The 12,706-nt window shown below is 41.3% G+C and overlaps 1 protein-coding gene across 1 annotated transcript in view; it reads right to left on the bottom strand.

The window, feature by feature from the left end:
• Nucleotides 1–12,706, bottom strand: part of Pole (DNA polymerase epsilon, catalytic subunit) — a 45,740-nt gene that overhangs the window by 17,728 nt on the left and 15,306 nt on the right. Inside the window, exons 21-29 of the mRNA XM_051176359.1 lie at nucleotides 12,434–12,582; nucleotides 10,624–10,716; nucleotides 10,348–10,492; nucleotides 8,509–8,666; nucleotides 8,028–8,223; nucleotides 7,059–7,273; nucleotides 4,092–4,194; nucleotides 3,271–3,351; nucleotides 3,061–3,183 (exon numbers count right to left, since the gene is read on the bottom strand). Coding sequence (XP_051032316.1) covers nucleotides 3,061–3,183; nucleotides 3,271–3,351; nucleotides 4,092–4,194; nucleotides 7,059–7,273; nucleotides 8,028–8,223; nucleotides 8,509–8,666; nucleotides 10,348–10,492; nucleotides 10,624–10,716; nucleotides 12,434–12,582 — 1,263 coding nt within the window. The remainder of the gene's footprint in view (nucleotides 1–3,060; nucleotides 3,184–3,270; nucleotides 3,352–4,091; nucleotides 4,195–7,058; nucleotides 7,274–8,027; nucleotides 8,224–8,508; nucleotides 8,667–10,347; nucleotides 10,493–10,623; nucleotides 10,717–12,433; nucleotides 12,583–12,706) is intronic.

Below are 12,706 nucleotides of genomic sequence, written 5' to 3'. Positions count from 1 at the left end.
AATTACAAGTCTGCAACACCAGAACCAGCTAATAATAAGTGTTTTCTGATTATTAATATTATTTCACTAGTATTTCATCTGCATGCATGTATATCACATGTGTGCCTGGTGCTTGTGGAGGCCAGGAGTTGGACCCTTTAGACTAGAGTTATGGATGGCTATGAACTGCCATGTGGGTGCTGTAACTTGAATCAGATCCTCTGGAAGAACAGCAGTGGCAATATGGCAATATAATATTGTGAAAATACCTCTTACATTTTAAAAGACTGGAACTTTTGCCGGTCTCACAGCCAAAGTCACTAATATACCTTTAATTTAATTAGAATAAGACTGCTAGCCTACTGTGTACTAAAACTGTTGATCCTGCTTTTAAGAGAACAGTATAACAATTAATCTTAGTTACCTTCAATTTCCCACATAACCAACTTTTATAACTTATAAGCTATAATCTTAAGTCAGATACTCTTCCATGTCCCTGACTTCTCAGATAATGGACATGTATCATTTGCTGAAAGCAGCAAATATAGAGTTATAAACAACTTCGTAAAATCTACCACAAAAACCAAAGGATCCATTTATTGACACTGGTTGATAAACAACAATGTTTGTTATCTGGGTTAGTTGGAGCCTTTTAAAACTTAAACATTTCTGTAAAGTACCCCATTCCTTTTCCACGTGATGCTTTCTATGTTGTTTAATAAATATAGTAAAAAGAACTTTGTTAGGAATAGATACACAGATAACATTTACACAGACCAATAGACAGAAACAGAGACATAAATATAGACAAACAATAGGGACAAATAAATTTATAAGACAGACTTTAGGCTGGCACATATTTAGATTTATACAACAGTCAAACAGGGAGCATGAAGTAGAGAATTCAAACTAGCTCTTGGCCAAATGACTCCAATGGGAAGTGCTTCTATTTCTTTCCTTAATTCATCACCAAAGCATTATTGGTGTCCTGGAGTTAATCACTAATGCATACAATCTGAGCATGCAGTCAATGCTCTTACATGTTGAGCTATCTCTCTAGCCCTTAATTACTGTGTATATAATTTTATTTGTGCATTAAATGTAGCTACTTAAAAACTTAGTTAGGAGGCTAGAGAGATGGCTCTTCTTTGTGGCACCAGACATGCACATCATGGGCATACAAACATCCAGGCAAAATAGTTATACACATTAATCTTACATAATTTTATTAATATATAGTATACTAATCTTATGTAATTTTACCCAACTTATCAATTGAGTTTTTCTTTTATTTAAGATTTTTTTAAAATTTAAAATAAAAAAATTGCCATAAACATAACTTTTTTGTTTTGCAAGCATGTGCAGGGTAACATGATCTCACTATGTAGAGATCCACTTGCCTCTGTCTCTCACCACACTTGGTCCAGCTTTCTTTCTTTTTAAAAATGTGTGTATGCATGTACTCATGTATTAGGGATTGAATGCAAGGCCTCATACACAATGGATAAGCACTCTCATGCTGAGCTCTCTTCTGGCCCTAAATTGGCTTCTTTTGGTTAACATTTACTTAGTATATACATTTTTTTAGGTACAGGTCTTGCAAATGTCACATTGCTAAAACTTTAAAATCTAAACGGGGCATGCAGATACAGCTTATATTCTCAGCACTCAGGAAACTGGGGTAAGGGGACTGGGAGGTTAAGGCCAGTCTTTGCTACACAGAGGGTTAAAGATCAGCCTGGGCTAAGGTGTTGTCTACAAAATTAAAATAAACCAGCATGGTGGCATACGACTTTAATCCTAGCACTAGAAGCAGAGACAATCTCTGAGTCTGAGGTCAGTTTGATCTACAATGGCAGTTCTAGGACAGCCACGGCTACACATAGAAACCCTGCCTTGAAAACACACACACACACACACACACACACACACACACACACACACACACACACACTTTCAGAATTTGTATATTTTTGAGTTTCTATAACATTGTGGGTTATAACCCACTTTTATTTTTGTTTTGAGATAGAGTGTATCATACTGTACTCCAGCCTGGCCTTGAACTCAGATCTATCTTCTTGTCTCTGCCTCCCAACTACTAGGATTATAGACTTAAGACATCATAACTAACTACACTTCTACTTTAATTTTTCTTTCTTTTTTTCCCCCCTGAGACAGGGTTTTTCTGTGTAGCTTTGAAGCCTGTCCTGGAACTAGCGCTTGTAGATCAGGCTGGACTCGAACTTACAGAGATCCACCTGCCTCTGACTCCCAAGTTCTGGGACTAAAGGCGTGCGCCACTACTGCCCGGCTATACTTCTAATTTTCAACTCAAGAAATCTTTCTTGAGGCTGATAGCTCAGTAGTTAAGCCCACTGGCTGCTTTTCCAGAGGACCTGAGTTCAATTACCAGGTTACACATGTTGGTTTACATCTGTTAACTCCAGTTTTAGGGAATCCAACACTCTCCTCTTGCCTCCTCAGTACTAGGCATGTAAGTACCTCACAGACATATATGCAGACAAAAATACCACACACATAAAAATTAAAAAAATTCTTTTCCTGCCAAATTTTAGCTATACTGCTTTTTAAAAAAAGATTTTTATTTTTGTGTATATGTCTGTGTAAGTGTATGCCATATGTGTGCAGGGGTCTGCAGAAGCCAGAAAAGGGCACTGGACTCCCGGAAAGTCTACAGTAGTAATTCAGTTCAGGTCATTGTCTAATTTGCATACCTCATCATTTACATATAAATGAGTTCTTCATACTCACCTGACAGCTAACAATCTGCTTCCTGGTATATAAAATGACAGTGACGGGCACTAGTGAGCAAAGTACCACAATGCACACTTCTTGAGATAAAAAGTCTCTTTTGAGGTAGGTAGTATTAGAAAATGATGGGCCAGGCAGGGAGGCACATACAGGGGCAGGATCACTGTGAGTTCAAGGCCAGCCTCATCTCTATATAGAGAGTTTTAGGACCATCAAGGCCTAGAGAGAGAGACCCTGTCTCAAAACAAAACGAGGAAAATTTATGCATAGCAGCTTGAAGACACTGGTACACTGTGTCCTGTGTGTTACCTGTCTCTTTCCTTCAAGGACAAAGAGCTCACTGATCTTCTTCTGCTTGTAGATATCATTCTTTTCTAGCAGTTTTTTATGTAGCCAGTCTGGGTGTTTGACACGTGGAACGGGGTTTTTCACCTAAGTGCGGATACAGACCAGGAAGAAAATCTTATGTTGGTCTACTGGTGATTAGGTGTCAGGTGGCATCCCTAGCTTTTGTCTCACCTGCTGCAGAGCTGCAGGAATGGTGATGATTTTCTGGATGGCACTCCCAAGCCTCTCTATGTAGTAGTCCCAGTCCAGAATCTGCATGCACAAAACATGAGAAGCAACAATTATCTACACTGTTATATGCCAAGAATCACTAAATGCGTGTGTCTCACTTCATCTTCTAGAAACTCCAAGCTCATTTTAGAGGCAGAAACTTGGCAGAGAGTTTAATGAGACTATAGGGTCATGAAATAGTGGCTAGTTAAGATAGTACCTTAGTCTTATTCCACCCAAGACCAGTTTAAGGGCTTCCCTAGCATTACCTTCCTGATGATATAGTGGTTTTCAACCTTCCTAATGCTACCCTTTAATACATACAGTTCCTTATGTTGTGATGATTACCAACCATGAAATTATTTTCATTGCTACCTCATAACTGTAATTCTGCTACTGTTACGAATCATAATGTAAATATCCATGTTCTCCAATGATCTTAGGAGACCCCTGTGAAAGGGTAGCCCTTTCACAGGGATCTCGACCCACTGCCCTGAGTGTTCTGTTTGCCTATCACATGTCAGAAAAGAGGAAGTCATAAGTAAAGTTCTAATTGAGTCATATGATGCAATTCAGGTACATTCTGCTTTGACTAGCTTTTTTTCTAAACCTTTGATAGTAGAAAAATAACTAGCAGGTGTTAATATGGCTCAGTAGATACAGGCACTTGTCTCATGACCTGACTTAGATTTCTGGCATCAACAATGATGGAAGAGAACCAATTCCTGTTAAGTTATACTCTCGTGTACTCCTCCCCTGCAATAAAAATAACTGGCACTCACTGTGCGAATATCGAAGTCTTGAAGTGATGAACTCTTTAGCCATTTCCGGAGAAAATGTTTCCTTACTGTAGGCTCTGCTTGGAAAATGGCAAGTGGAATGGCTCTAGTTAGGAAAACAAACATAAAAATATCTAATCATAAACATATCTAAATATATCTAATCATAATGCAAATTCAGCTATAACTCTGATCAAATGTACATGGGATAAAGACTGTATACACTTATATCTTGGGTATGATGTGCATAATACTGAATGATTAAGTAACACTTTATCATATTAAAACACTTAGGTTAGGAGCTAGGGAAGTAGCTTACTGGTAGACTATCTGCCTATCCTATATAAGACTCAGTTCCATCTTCAGAAATATAAAACAGAACAAAGTATAAGGAGAAGGGGAAAGAAGAGGGCGAGGAGAAGCACATGGATGTATAAAGAAAATATGGAGCAGGCATACATATACAAAGGAGCTAACTATATTTTTTATCCCGTGTTTTACTCAGTCATCCTATTTGGGAAAAGGAACAACAGTGGGGGATTATGGGGTCTGAATGAGAATGGCCCCCCCATAGACTATATGAATACTTGGTCCCTAGTAGTAATTGTTTGGAAAGGGTGAGGAGGTGTGGCTTTGACAGGGGTGGGCTTTGAGGTTTCAAAAGACTCTCCATTCCCAGTTATCCTCTCTGCTCCTACTTGAGGATCAAGATGTAAGTCTCAGCTATTCCTGCTGTCATCACTTTGCATCATGGACTCTAACCCTCTCAAACAGTAAGGCCAAATTAAACACCTTTTTTTTAGGTTGCTTTGGTCATGGTGTCTTATCACAGCTACACAAAAGTAACTAAAACAGGGACAAAAGAGGGTAATGGCAGATTAATATGATCAAAATATGTTATATGCATAAAAATGTCATAATGAAATCACCTGTTTAGTACAAATGAGTAAGAAAAGGGCTGAAAGCTGGATGGTAGTGGTGGTACACACCTTAATCCCAGCACTTAGGAGACAGAGGCAGGCAGATCTCTGTGAGTTCAAGGCCAGCCTGATCTACAAAGAGAGTTTCAGGACAGCTAGAGCTGTTACACAGATAGACTCTGTCTTGAAAAACAAAACAAATAAGGACTGGCAAGATGGCTCAGCAAATAAAGATGTTTACAGACAAATCAAACAACCTTTGTTCAATATCTGAAACTCATACAGTAGAACTCACTCCTACTACACATGTACTGTGTAACACACATGCCCCCTCTTCTCTACATACACAAAATGAAGAAAGTGCTAGACCCTCCTGGTGTCACACTCTGAGCCACCTGGCTAAGTGCCAATCTACCTGTTCATCAACAACTGGTATCAGCATTCTTTTTAATGCAAGAATTGCTGTTAAAGTCAGCATTGTTATGACTTCTGGGAGCTTGGCTTTAGTTTAAATTTCTTCTTGTCTTGACACTGGCAATTTTTCCTTACAAAGATATTTGCTATTTTCCTTCTCTACAGGACTCTACGGGAAGGTAGGTATCAACATTTATCAGGCTCCTGTTACTGTATAATAAACTACCCAACACTCAGAGGGCTAAGATGACAATTACTATGTGGTCTCACCTGTGGCTGGTCACTTGTGTAGATTAGTTAGTGGCCTCCTCACAAGGGGGCAGTAGGTACTCTTGGTGAGTCCTCCTTATGTACATGCCCTCTCAGCTTCCTAGGTAGGAAGACGGTAAACGACCAACCTTGCAGTCCCTGTTGACTGCAGTTGAGAAGCCTCATGTCTTGTCTACTCATTCCATTTGTCATAGAATCACAAGCTTCCTAGTTTCTAGACAAGCAGGTCAGATACACCTTTCAATGAGAGAATCAGGGCTACATTAGTAAGTGCCACTGGGACACTGCAGAGGCCACATTGGTTTTCAGTTCCTCTGATGGAACTGTAGATTTATCCTTCTTCTATCACTGATTCTTAAGATTCCTGTGGGGTCACTGTGGATTTGAGGTTCTGAAATCCAAATGTGATGAATTCTTTCTTTACTGTGCACCAACCACAGGAAGCTATGTTTCCTGTTTAATTCAGTCTCTTGGTAGGAAACAGAAGGTGATCTAATGGAATCCCTTGCTGTTGTATCTAATATGCCCTAGGAGTTAAAGGTGATTTCTTCTCATCTGTGAAGGTAACAGCCAGAGGCAGTTAAAGTAGCCTCTTGTATGCCAGGACACTGCTCTACACGGCTCCTCACAGAGCTAGTTTTATCATCCATTTGTCTTTGCATGAGTAACCCAGACCCTGCTCTTTCAAGATACCCATATCTATACCCATGAGAGATGCTGACTCCCTTCAAACCAAAGTTCTCCAGAATCACCATTCCCTTTCCAGGGTCCCACTAGAACCCCACAAGGTTTTCCTGTGAATTGATCTGCATTAGATTGAGGCCAATTTTGCTTTTTCTTTCTGAATCAGGGTCATACCTACAGCACTGGCTGGTTTGGAACTCATTATGTAAACCAGGCTGGCCTTAAACTCAGAGATCAGTCTGTCTCTCCTAAGTGCTGGAATTAAAGGCATTCACTACCACTACCAGGTAGTCTCTCTTTCAATACCCATGGGGCCCACATTCTTCCTATAGAAGCTTTATTACAAGTATCCACTATAGGCGTCAATTTGTAAACCCAGTGGTTTGGCTTTTTTTTTTTTAAGATAGAGAATGACTATGTAGCCCAGCCCAGCTTGGCCTCAAACTCACTACATAGAGACCAGGATAACATTGAATGCTTTGTTTTAATTTCCCAAATACTGGCCTCACAAGTGTGTACCATCCAAGTCCCTCCTCCTTCCCCCAAGCTCCCCAGTGTCCCAGGATGGCCTGGAATTCAAAATCAGAACTTCTGGTCTTAGCCTTTTGTGTACTGGGATACTTTTGTGTACTGGGATTACAGGCATACACCTATCTATTTAACTCTTTAAGGAGGCTTTTACCTCTCAGTGACAGGAGACCCCTCTGGCTTTCGGGAGATGATATAGCGACAGCTTAGTCCAGCATCCTTGACCATCTGGTCTCCCAAGAACTCAGCCAGTCGCTTTGCTGTGCTGATGGATGTAGACTTCTGCTCCCCATAATCTTCTAGCTTCCGAGACATGGAACGGTTCTCAGAAATCAGTTCAAACAATTCAGAATCTGGCATGTTAGCGGCCTAAAGAGAAACAACAGATGTCAGGAAGGCGAAGGCCATACTCATTTTGATTTTGTAAGATTTTATAAATTTCTGCCCTGAAAAGCTGAAGGCAGGCTTTGAAGTTCCTAAAGGGCAGAGTAACATTAAAAAAAAAAAAAAAAAAAAAAAAAAAAAAAGAAACTAAGAATGCTGCCCTACTATCTTTGGTTAGAGTCCTAGCAGTGCATTTTAAGTGTTTGTGGGACAGGATAGTGGGTAAAGGTGTTTACTGCCAAGCCTGAAAATCTCAGTCTTTATTTATTAATTTGTCTGTACACCACTTGTGTGCCTTGTTCCTATAAAGGCCAAAAGAGGGTGTTGGATCCCCTGAAACTGAAATTACTGACAATTATGAGCTGCTAGGACTCAAGCCCTGGTCCTTTTAATGACTGAGCCATGTCACAAGCTCCTGATAACTTGAATTTGATCCTCCAGGATCCACATGATGTAAGAAGAGAACCATTTCCTACAAGTTGTCCTCTGACTTCCACATACATACTGTGGCATTCAAGTGTCCTCCACCCTCAAAATGAATGTAACATGAAAAAAAGGCACATAAAACCCTACCTTTTATCTTATATAGTTGTGCACAAATTATCAAGAAGTATGACTGAACAATAAGTGCCAGTGTTCATCAAAGTGACCCAGGTTCACTAAGAGCCTAGGATGCACATCCAATTCCTAAAATACGTTCACTCCTGAGAGTCAGCTGGGAAGGTAGGTGGAGCCTTACCTTGCTATAGAGCACATCTAGCCAGTAGTCAGCCACCTTGGCCACAGAGCCATACACTTCCTCCAGGGTGCTGCCCTTGAGGAAGGCCTCAAATACTGAGGACTGGAATATCTTAATCAGCTGTAACTCCCCTCGACGTTTCACCTCAAAACCTTTCAGTTCAGCCAAGGAACCATCCTCATTGAATACGGCATATCTGAAAAACAAGGGAGGCGCCACACAGAAATGAAGCTCAGAGTACTATGTGTCTTCCCTTTGCCTTTCTTTGTCATTGCCTGACCCTTAGGTTGAAGCTTTAGCAAACCAGAATGCATTAAAGGGCCACTGCTCACAAAACCAGAACAGATCAGAGTGTGAAGAGGACTGTCACATCAGCACCCAGTTTGTTCTCATTGTAGCCCCAGTTCCATTTTCTCTAAGTCCTTAAGTCTTGCAACCTACTTCATTTCCTTTCCAATATATAAGGCTCTGAGATTCCTACCTCTTCTTCAGTTTCTTGCCTTCTTCTTTAGAGGCTGGAAGAATCATAGCAAGATATGGTCCATCAACTTCAAAAAAGATGCTGTTCTCAGAGCGGGTGACATAGGTGAGCGAGGAAGGCTCTGTTAGTTCTTGGTATTGGTGGTTGGTGAAACCTTCCTAAAAATCAGTAACAAGAAAGGCAACCTCATTTCTACGGGCTCACACTCAGGAAACACCTCCTCTCCTCAGGGAGTAGGTAGGCCAGCAAACAATGGACTACATACACAATGGACACAAATGGTATCAGAAAAGCAGGTTTTGACACAAAGCAACACAAGTCTCAAGTATAATTTACAAGGTCTGGGTTGCATGTTATATGTTTTCATATATATGACTTTCAGGAAAAGGCAAAAAGATATCACAAAAACACATCGAGAAATGCCAGTGTTTCAGTAGGGGGGAGAGGCTCCTTGAAGAAATGCTTAGCTCCAGGGCTAAGACAGGAAAACACAAGTAAGGCTGGAGTATCTTATAGTACCAAGTAAGAAACACCACCAGCACAGGAAACTGATAGTGGTACAGGTGACAATATCTATACCTGCAAAAGTCAGGACTTAAGAAGTTTAAGGAACATTTGAAATCATGTTAATTACTATGGTGGCTCTAACATATGCCCAGATGCTCTTTGATGCTCATTCCTTCAGAAAAGGCAGTGATCCTTGAGTGTGGTTATCTAGCAAAGAAAAACATGTGAATAGGGAGTTGGGGGACATCCTTGTGGAGACATCAGGCTGATGTGGACAACTTGGTGATGGAGCCAATGTCCCCAAAGATGAGGAAATGATGATCAGGCATCACCCCCATGAAATTCCCCCAAGGAAACCCAAATAACAGCCTTATAATGAGAACTCCAAATTGACAGCAGAAAACAAGATTCCAGACCAGCAAAGACCAAGGCACTGTCCAGGTTAAAGAGGACACAGTGTGAGCATCTGGAAACTGGGGACTCCAGATAATATGTAATTTAGTTATAGAATATACTATGCCAACATAAATTTCTTCATTTTGATGACTGCATATTTTAGGCAGATGTTAACAATCGGGAATGCAGCCTGAAAGGCATAAAAAAGTTATCTGCACTATTTGTGTGCATGTGGAGGCCAGGCTGACACTGGATGTCTGCCTCAACAGTTTCTCACTTTATTTTCTTTTGGATTTTTTAGATAGGGTTTCTTTGTGCAGCCTTGGTTGTCCTGTAGACCAGGCTGTCCTAGAACTCACAGAGATCTGTCTGCCTCTGCCTTCTAAAAGTGCTGAGAGTAAAGGTGTGCACCACCACTGCCCAGCTTCCCCCATTTCTTTTTTTAAGATAGGGTCTCCCATTGAACTCAGAGCTCATCAATTTGGTTAGGCTTGCTGGCCAACGAGCCCCAGGCACTCACCTTTCCTTGTGTTCCCTGAGCCAGCATGGGAACTAAGTGCTGACATGCTCAGCTTTTACAATGGTGCTAGGGATCCCAACTCAGGCCCTCTTGTTTGTGTGAAATGCACTTTACTGAGCCATATCCCCACCCTTCTTTGGTGCTATCTTTGAGACTTTTGTATAAGTTTAAAATTGTTTTAAAATAAAATAGCAAAAGTAGTATGCTTCTGTGAAAAGTGAAAGAATCTTCTTTGCAACCTGAATCTAATAGTCTGACCATGACAGCTGAGGAAATTAAAAAAAAAAGCATCACAGATGGGTGATTTTTGTAAGGGGCCAAAGACATCACCAGCTGAGATCTTTCCAAATATTCACCCTGGGACTAGGACAGAGGTCAGAATATGTGGGGTTTTTTTCTGCTGTAGAACCACTCACCTTGACCATGATGTTCAACATAGCACCAGGATAGGAGATGGTCAGTTTGGGTTTCTTCACATTGGTTGTCTTGATGACAAAATTTTCAGGAAAGCTATTAGGTAGGACACACCATATTCCATCTGTGTCCAGTTCTAAGGGTCTCCTTCAAAGAAAGGAGTAAAGTTCATGGATAAGGGGTCATGGTCCAAAGTTCTTAGAATATCTCAAATATAGCATCAAACCTAGTTCTGTCTCCTTGTGTGAGCTCTGCAGCCAACCCCATGTCACACTCACCCAATCTGCTCAATCAGCTCTCTTGCCTGGGTGATAATGTTGGCTCCTGTGAAGCATACAATACCAGCCATCTCCATGGAGTACCATCGAGCCCTGGAAAGGACAGCCAAAAGTCTATGGTGAGCAGGACTGATGGGAGGCTTCCTCCACAGGGAATCAGAAGAGGGAAGGGATCCCCAGAAGAGATGACAGAAGCAGCCAAACATATTTGAAGCAGAACAGGACTAAGGTGGAATTTGGCTTTATCCTGATGGTACTTCTATCCCTAGTTTAGGGTGGCCAGTGTTGCTTAAGAAAGTTCTGGAAGGGTTAGCACACCTTCATATCAGTCACACAGTTTCAGAGTCAGTAGGACTATCAATCCCACTCTATTCCTATGCCTTTTTCATTCTTGTCATATCTTTCTCCAAATCCTACCCACACCTATCTGCCTCTTAGAAACTCTAAGCCCATATTTAGACAGCTGTCCTCAGCCTCCTGCCAGCCAGCTCATCCTGCGTACCACCTCATTCTCTGGGCTTAGATCTCTTCTCTGTTCTCTCTCTATTCTGACCCAGCAGCATTTAGCATACCCACTCTCATTAAAAACCAACAAATAGGGAGCTGGTGAGATGGCTCAGCAGTTAAGAGCACTGGCTACTCTTCCAGACAACCTGGGTTCAATTCTTAGCGCCCATATGGCAGTTCACAGCTGTCTGTGACTCCAGTTCCAGGAGATCTGACACCTTCATACAGACATACATACAAGCAAATCACTAATGCAAGTGCACATAAAATAAGAATAAATAAATCATTAAAAAATGCTTAAAAAACAATAACAACAAATAAGTTGGGTGACGGCGACAGCAGCACTAGCCTTTAATTTCAATGCACACAAGAGGCCAAGGCAGGCAGAGCTCTGTGAGTTCCAGGTCAGTGTGGTATACAGAGTTAGTTTCAGGACAGCCAGGGCTACATAGAGAAACCCTGTCTCAAACCTCCCATAAAACAAATAGGGCTGGTAAAATGGATCAATGGGTAGATGCACTTGTTACCAAGCTTGATGACCTAAGTTTGAAACGATGTGCCCACACAGCAGGAGAGCACTGACTACAAACCTGCCCTCTGACCTTCACATCAACACTGCAGTATGTGCATGTCCACATCTATACCCACATTTAAAACCACAACATGCAAACACATCAAATATGACCTAAATCAACTTCAGTCAGTCCTCTTTCCTTTTCTACAGAGCTACAGGTTAACAGCACTCTTCTGTGCTCCTGAATATTCATTCTATTGATGTTTCCCCAGAGGCCCCAACTTGCTTTGTCCAAGGAACAGAGTCCAGGTCTATTGGCCATACCACAGAAACCATGTCCTATTCTTTCTTCCAAGAACAGTCTCCAACTTGGCTGTGAAACCTCGGCCTATTACTCAAGTTCTATGCCCTTCATTGGTCATTCCTCTGCTCATACTTTAAATACTCTAATACTATTAAACAACTACCTAAAAGCCCTTTCCACTCCAGTGATTGATAGATACAAAAATGTCAAAATAAACAAATCATATCTTCAGCCCACAATACTTAAATCAAGGTATCCAGTAGCAAGCCAACACCCAGACCCTAAAACCAATGTAAACCCTACTCTCATGGATCCAGCTCCAACTAAGCCTGGGTCACCAACATTTTATGAGCTGAAGAGCATTCCTATTAATACACATTCATCCATTAGCTCCATTAATACCGGAAGACACCATGAACTTCTTGCTTTTTGGCCATCACATCTTGCTCATCCCCTCCCTGTTCATTTACTGCATGTGTCCATACCCTTTGCGCATGACATAGCCATAGAAGGAGTTCAGGATGCACTTGTGAGCCAGCTGCAGTGAATCGTAAAGGATCTCCATATTCTTGCAGCGCTTCACCTCTGACGCATCACCCACCTCTACAGCTGCTGAGAGCTTCTTCTTCCACACCTGGAAGTGAATTAGGTAGCCTAAGTGCCTTACAACTTTTCCAAATTTAGCTCACAAAGGTCAACAAGCCTAATTTTTCAATATTAAAACCCTTCAAATCTGGAGCTGGAGATGGTTCAGTGGG

The sequence above is a fragment of the Phodopus roborovskii genome, unplaced genomic scaffold (assembly GCF_943737965.1).
Source record: "Phodopus roborovskii unplaced genomic scaffold, PHOROB, whole genome shotgun sequence".
Taxonomy (NCBI): domain Eukaryota; kingdom Metazoa; phylum Chordata; class Mammalia; order Rodentia; family Cricetidae; genus Phodopus; species Phodopus roborovskii.
Note: the sequence above shows the minus strand (reverse complement) of the source record. Positions and strands in the feature narration are given on the sequence as shown.